Raw genomic sequence first — 8,102 nt, 5'->3', positions numbered from 1 at the left:
ATATTCTTGCTTAAATAACGCTTTTTCATAGGGATTAAGAAGTTAGAACGAAATCTAATGTCAGAAAATGGCACTTTCCTCTTATGAATTTACGGTCTTTTCAATTTTCTGAAAAAACCTGTTATTAGATTTTCTTAAATACGAGAATCTAGCTTAGCTAACGATTTTACATTAGAACTAAGTATTTAGAACGAAATCTAAAGTCAGAAAATGGCGGTTTACTGTAGTGATTTTTCGGTTTTTTCAAATTTCTGTAAAAACCTATCATTAGATTTTCTTCAAAATACGATATTATTGCTTAAATAACGTTTTTACATAGGGATGAAGCATTTAGAACGAAATCTAATGTCAGAAAATGGCACTTTACTCTTGTGATTTTACGGTTTTTTCAATTTTCTGAAAAAACCTATCATTATAGATATACTTCAAGATACGATATTCTTGCTTACATAACGTTTTTACATAGGGATGAAGCATTTAGAACGAAATCTAATGTCAGAAAATGGCACTTTACTCTTGTGATTTTTCGGTTTTCTCAATTTTCTGAAAAAACCTATCATTAGATTTTCTGCAAAATACCATAATCTTGCTTAAATAACGTTTTTATATAGGGATTGAGCATTTAGAACGAAATGTAATGTCAGAAAATGGCACTTTACTCTTGTGATTTTTCGGCTTCTTCAATTTTCTGAAAACACCTCTCATTAGATTTTTTTAAATACAAGAATCTTGCTTAACTAACGATTTTACATTAGAATTAAGTATTTAGAACGAAATCTAATGTCAGAAAATGGCGCTTTACTCTCGTGATTTTTCGGTTTTTTCAACTTTCTGTAAAAACCTATCATTAGATTTTCTTCAAAATACGATATTCTTGCTTAAATAACGTTTTTACATAGGGATTAATCATTTAGAACGAAATCTAATGTCAGAAAATGGCACTTTACTCTTGTGATTTTTCGGTTTTTTCAATTTTCTGAAAAGACCTATCATTATTGATATACTTCAAAATACGATATTCTTGCTTCAATAACGATTTTACATAGGGATTAAACATTTAGAACGAAATCTAATGTCAGAAAATGGCACTTTACTCTTGTGATTTTTCGGTTTTTTCAAATGTCTGTAAAAACCTATTCTTAGACTTCCTTCCAGGTACAATATTGTTGCTTAAATAACGTTTTTACATAGAGATTAAGCATTTAGAACGAAATCTAATGTCAGAAAATGGCACTTTACTCTTGTTATTGCTCGCGGTGCTCCTTGTGAGCTTCGAGCCTTGTAGTATCTTGCACGTGGTGTGCCGACAAAAAACTATATTCGCTAACCGGGTGTTCTAACAACTAGCTTCCCGGGAGACCTCTGTATCCACTGACGACTCAGGGTGGATGAACAGCTCAGGACTGGTGGAATAACCGTGTGGCATCCACGAGGTCACCTCGGTTATCCCTACCTTTACTTAACCTAGGGTGGGCGGCAAGGAATTACGGTCCAATCACGGCAATCCCAAATCAAGTGAGACTGCCCCAAAACGGTGGGCCGGGAGTGGCGGGAGAGTGGCAAAATGACTCCCGCTAGACCTCCCGCGCTGATGGGCCTACGTGCCCGAACAATGCCAGACCCAACCGTAGTTGACTGGACCGTACTTAAGGACCAGGAGACGTTATGACGGTGCCAGATGTGCCCGGGAACGGCCCGGGACAGACCCATACCGTCCGGGTACCCAAACACATGGCCCCTGCCATAAATCCTGGCCACTTGGCCGTAACATACCGCCCACCTTGAACTACCCTAGTTCAACAACAATTGATTATAAAATCGGCGGTGGCTCAACGGTACTCGATCCGGTGAGCTCGTCTTCGAGAGGCAGCAAGCAAATCCTGGTGGTGGGCCTCTTCAATGTCCCCTGGGCTGTACGGAGGGTGACCACCCTGCAGACACCATCCTGACCGGGATGCAGCTCCCAGATGCGACCTAGGGCCCACTTCATGGGGGGTAGGTTGTTCTCCTTGATGAGAACCAGAGCACCGACCTTGGGAACAACAGCGTATCCTTGTCTCCATTTCCGACGTTGTTGGAGCCCATGCAGATATTCCTGGTGCCAGCGCTTCCAGAAGTGCTGAACCATCTGCTGTAACAACTGAAACCTATTCAGCCGGTTTCGCCGGGTGTCCAGGAGATGGACACGAGGCAATGCCGTCAACGCCTCTCCCACCAAGAAGTGACCAGGCGTCAGTGGGTTCAGATCAGAAGGATCGGACGACAAAGGATGGAGGGGACGGGAGTTAAGACAGGCTTCAACCTGTGTTAGAACCTTACACATCTCCTCGAATGTGAGCCTCTGCTCGTCTATCACACGTCTCAGGTGCGTTTTGACGGAGCGGACCGCCCGCTCCCACAATCCGCCAAAATGCGGCGCGCGTGGGGGGATCAGCTGCCATTGAATCTTGTTTTGAGCCAATGCCCCTTTAACCTTGTCGTTGTGAGCGGGGGATGCCAGTAAGTGACCCAGGTCCCTTAACTCATCTCGCGCTCCAATAAAATTCGTGCCATTATCCGAGTGTATGACACGACACATTCCTCGTCGCGCAGTGAATCTACGTAGGCCGTTGAGAAATGAATCAGTGGTCAAATCCACTGCCAACTCCAAGTGAACTGCTTTGGTCATAAAGCAAACAAACAGGCACAGATAGGCCTTCCTACTAGTTCGAGAGCGCCCGCTGTCCACTACTAGAAACGGGCCGGCATAGTCCACGCCGCACGTAGAAAAAACCCGAGCAGGAGTAACGCGATTGGCTGGTAAATTACCCATTTGGGGTTGCGCGGCGCCAGGCTTCGTCCGGAAGCATCTCATGCAACTACGCACAACCTTCCGCGTGATTCGTCCGCCTGATGGAATCCAGTAGTTCGCGTGAAGAGACGCGAGAGTTTGTTGGCAACCGGCATGCAACAATCGGAGATGCTCGCGCCGAATTATCAGTACTGCCAGAGGACTGGAACTTGGTATTAAGATCGGATGTTTTCGCGAGAAGGCTATCGGAGCATTCCGCAGGCGGCCGCCCACCCTAATGATCCCGAGTTCGTTCACGAAGGGGTTTAGGGACAATAACGAGCGTGTTCGATCTAACGGCTGCCTAGCTCCTAGCTGCCTCATTTCGACGCTATGGTGATGGTATTGCGTGACCCTGATTACAATTCGTTCGGCTGAGGAAAGTTCCGTGACTGACGGGGAACCCTGACACTTGCTTCGCGAAGCCTTATCCGTCCGTTGACTCTTTGAGCAGAATCTGAGGACGTATGCTACGATTCGTAACAACTTGCTATAGCATGACTGCCCTTCAATCAGTTTCAAGACTGGGTGCTCCGGGCTAACCGAGGTTGTCAATTTAACTAATGCCTGCTCATAAGTTTCGCAACCGGTCAGCAGATCGTCGACATAGAAGTCGCTCCGGATGACTTCGCTAACATCCGGCAGCGAGTGCGCGCAATCTTTCCCGATCTGCTGAAGGACCCGAGTGGCCAAGTAGGAAGCGAACGCGGTGCCGTAGGTGATGGTGTTGAGGCTGTACCCCCCTATCGCATCGTGTTCCGAAAAACGCCACAGGATGCCTTGGTAGCTTCGGTCTTCCCCTCTAACCGCGATCTGCCGATACATTTTAGCAACATCCGCGGACACAACAATGCCATGTTTACGAAATCGCAGCAGGATGTCAAACAGCTCATCCTGTGTGGGGGGGCCTACCATTTGTGTATCATTCAACGGAACGCTCGACGCGGTTTTCGCTGAGCCATCAAAGACGACCCGAAGTTTGGTGGTCGTGCTATTGCCTTTCATCACTGCATGATGAGGCAGGTAATAGCTACCGCTGACCCCTCCTATGTCCTTCGGATCCAATCTTGACATATGGCCCAGATTTTCATATTCGCGAAGTAACTCCTTATACTGCGCTTGGAGGTCGGGCTGCTTCCTGAATTTGCGTTCTAAATCCAGAAGCCCACGTTCCGCCTGAGGACGAGACTCTCCCAATTCATGAGTCCTATCGTTGAACGGAATCGCTACGATGGATCGCACCTGCTCGTCGCGCCTAGTATTTTCAACAAAGTGCTGTTCGCACGGATCGTGGTCTTTGCCATTGACCTCCGCGTTACCGACCTCTACGTTACCGATCTCTTCGACTTCCCCGAGCAGAGATAGACCGATTTCCGAATCGGAGTTCGTCGCAGTGACTGAGTTTTCGCGAGCTTTCAAAAGGAGTGTCTCACCCTTGGATATGATCGAGTAGTAATCGTTTTCAAAGGACTCGCGCTCGGCAAACTGCGCTTCCTCGTGCGGGGTGTACATGGCGACACATTCTATTTGGGTCTGAATGCGGTTGAAGGTTTCGTAGAGACCCTCATTCATTCTCAAGCGTTTCTCAAAAGCTATTACATCTACCGTTGCGCCTTCAGACTCGAGGAATTTTTTGAACATGGTGAGTCTGGCCTTGAGAGTCCGGCGCTCACTAACGCATGACTTTACAGTTTCCATGATGTGTAAGGCTAACACAGATTAAAATAATGGAAATGACTCACGGAATAGACGGGTTGGATTAGCGTGACACGTGGCTTCCTCGAATCGTCCCTTAGGATGCCTGCTGCGTCCTGGCGGCTAGAGGTGCGTCCAGAGTCCCAGTAGACAATGACGTCTTGGATGCTGTTGCCTCGACGATGGAAGCTTACGTTGCGTGGCTCTTGCTGCAATCTCGAGTGGTCTTGCGCTCGAAGCGTGGACCCTGATGACGACTGTCTCTTGCTCCTATCACGTCCAGGGGTGTGGTGAGCCCAGTTCTCACACACGGCAGCCGCACTGGATGTACAAAAGACAGCGGACTTCCAAGAGGTCGAAGTTCTTCCTTTTCCAAAATCCGTTGGGGGACCAAATGTTATTGGTCGTGTTAACCCTTGAAGATGCACGCCGCTTGCTGCTATCACGTCCAGGGGGGTGTTGAGCCAAGTCCTCACACACAGGCGCCTCACTGGATGTACAAGTCGACGGCCAAGTCTTCAAACAATGTTACAGTACTGTGTGGACCTTTCCACACAGCATCCGGCTCGAAGGACCAAATGTTATTGGTCGTGCAAACCCTTGAAGATGCACGCCGCTTGCTGCTATCACGTCCAGGGGGGTGTTGAGCCAAGTCCTCACACACAGGCGCCTCACTGGATGTACAAGTCGACGGGCAAGTCTTCCCACAATGTTACAGTACTGTGTGGACCTTTCCACACAGCATCCGGCTCGAAGGACCAAATGTTATTGCTCGCGGTGCTCCTTGTGAGCTTCGAGCCTTGTAGTATCTTGCACGTGGTGTGCCGACAAAAAACTATATTCGCTAACCGGGTGTTCTAACAACTAGCTTCCCGGGAGACCTCTGTATCCACTGACGACTCAGGGTGGATGAACAGCTCAGGACTGGTGGAATAACCGTGTGGCATCCACGAGGTCACCTCGGTTATCCCTACCTTTACTTAACCTAGGGTGGGCGGCAAGGAATTACGGTCCAATCACGGCAATCCCAAATCAAGTGAGACTGCCCCAAAACGGTGGGCCGGGAGTGGCGGGAGAGTGGCAAAATGACTCCCGCTAGACCTCCCGCGCTGATGGGCCTACGTGCCCGAACAATGCCAGACCCAACCGTAGTTGACTGGACCGTACTTAAGGACCAGGAGACGTTATGACGGTGCCAGATGTGCCCGGGAACGGCCCGGGACAGACCCATACCGTCCGGGTACCCAAACACATGGCCCCTGCCATAAATCCTGGCCACTTGGCCGTAACAACTCTTGTGATTTTACGGTTTTTTCAATTTTCTGAAAAAACCTATCATTATAGATATACTTCAAAATACGATATTCTTGCTTAAATAACGTTTTTACATAGGGATTGAGCATTTAGAACGAAATCTAATGTCAGAAAATGGCACTTTACTCTTGTGATTTTACGGTTTTTTCAATTTTCTGAAAAAACCTATCATTATAGATATACCTCAAGATACGATATTCTTGCTTACATAACGTTTTTACATAGGGATTAACCATTTAGAACGAAATCTAATGTCAGAAAATGGCACTTTACTCTTGTGATTTTTCGGTTTTTTCAAATGTCTGTAAAAACCTATTCTTAGACTTCCTTCCAGGTACAATATTGTTGCTTAAATAACGTTTTTACATAGAGATTAAGCATTTAGAACGAAATCTAATGTGAGAAAATGGCACTTTACTCTTGTGATTTTACGGTTTTTTCAATTTTCTGAAAAAACCTATCATTATAGATATACTTCAAGATACGATATTCTTGCTTACATAACGTTTTTACATAGGGCTGAAGCATTTAGAACGAAATGTAATGTCAGAAAATGGCACTTTACTCTTGTGATTTTTCGGTTTTTTCAATTTTCTGAAAAAACGTATCATTATAGATATACTTCAAAATACGATATTCTTGCTTAAATAACGTTTTTACATAGGGATGAAGCATTTAGAACGAAATCTAATGTCAGAAAATGGCACTTTACGCTAGCGATTTTTCGGTCTTTTCAATTTTCTGAAAAAACCTATAATTAGATTTACCTCAAACTACGATATTCTTGCATAAATAACACTTTTACATAGGGATTAAGCATTTAGAACGAAATCTAATGTCAGAAAATGGCACTTTCCTCTTATGATTTTACGGTTTTTTGAATTTTCTGAAAAAACCTGTCATTAGATTTTCTTAAATACGAGAATCTGGCTTAGCTAACGATTTTACATTAGAACTAAGTATTTAGAACGAAATGTAATGTCAGAAAATGGAACTTTACTCTCGTGATTTTACGGTTTTTTCAATTTTCTGAAAGAACCTATTATTAGATATACTTCAAAATACGATATTCTTGCTTCAATAACGTTTTTACATAGGGATGAAGCATTTAGAACGAAATCTAATGTCAGAAAATGGCACTTTATTCTAGCGGTTTTTCGGTTTTTTCAATTTTCTGAAAAAACCTATAATTAGATTTACCTCAAACTACGATATTCTTGCTTAAATAACACTTCTACATAGGAATTAAGCATTTAGAACGAAATCTAATGTCAGAAAATGGCACTTTACTCTTGTGATTTTACGGTTTTTTCAATTTTCTGAAAAAACCTATCATTATAGATATACTTCAAAATACGATATTCTTGCTTAAATAACGTTTCTACATAGGGATGAAGCATTTAGAACGAAATCTAATGTCAGAAAATGGCACTTTACTCTTGTGATTTTTCGGATTTTTCAAATTTCTGAAAGGACCTATCATTATTGATATACTTTAAAATACGATATTCTTGCTTCAATAACGTTTTTACATAGGGATTAAACATTTAGAACGAAATCTAATGTCAGAAAATGGCACTTTACTCTTGTGATTTTTCGGTTTTTTCAAATGTCTGTAAAAACCTATTCTTAGACTTCCTTCCAGGTACAATATTGTTGCTTAAATAACGTTTTTACATAGAGATTAAGCATTTAGAACGAAATCTAATGTCAGAAAATGGCACTTTACTCTTGTGATTTTACGGTTTCTTCAATTTTCTGAAAAAACGTATCATTATAGATATACTTCAAAATACGATATTCTTGCTTAAATAACGTTTTTACATAGGGATGAAGCATTTAGAACGAAATCTAATGTCAGAAAATGGCACTTTACGCTAACGATTTTTCGGTCTTTTCAATTTTCTGAAAAAACCTATAATTAGATTTACCTCAAACTACGATATTCTTGCATAAATAACACTTTTACATAGGGATTAAGCATTTAGAACGAAATCTAATGTCAGAAAATGGCACTTTCCTCTTATGATTTTACGGTTTTTTGAATTTTCTGAAAAAACTTGTCATTAGATTTTCTTAAATACGAGAATCTGGCTTAGCTAACAATTTTACATTAGAACTAAGTATTTAGAACGAAATGTAAAGTCAGAAAATGGAACTTTACTCTCGTGATTTTACGGTTTTTTCAATTTTCTGAAAGAACCTATAATTAGATTTACCTCAAACTACGATATTCTTGCTTAAATAACACTTTTACATAGGA

The 8,102-nt window shown here is 42.9% G+C and overlaps 1 protein-coding gene across 1 annotated transcript; it reads right to left on the bottom strand.

Annotated features, from left to right (window-relative positions):
• Nucleotides 1-1,810: 1,810 nt before the first annotated feature.
• On the bottom strand, nt 1,811-4,471 carry LOC143260027 (uncharacterized). The gene has a single exon (XM_076524560.1). It carries the CDS (start codon nt 4,469-4,471, stop codon nt 1,811-1,813), a length of 2,661 nt encoding a protein of 886 aa, XP_076380675.1.
• Between the last annotated feature and the right edge of the window lie 3,631 nt (nt 4,472-8,102).

This window comes from Megalopta genalis, chromosome 9 (assembly GCF_051020955.1).
Source record: "Megalopta genalis isolate 19385.01 chromosome 9, iyMegGena1_principal, whole genome shotgun sequence".
In the NCBI taxonomy this organism is placed as follows: domain Eukaryota; kingdom Metazoa; phylum Arthropoda; class Insecta; order Hymenoptera; family Halictidae; genus Megalopta; species Megalopta genalis.
The sequence above is the reverse complement of the archived record's forward strand: the minus strand, read 5'-3'. Positions and strand labels throughout refer to the sequence as shown.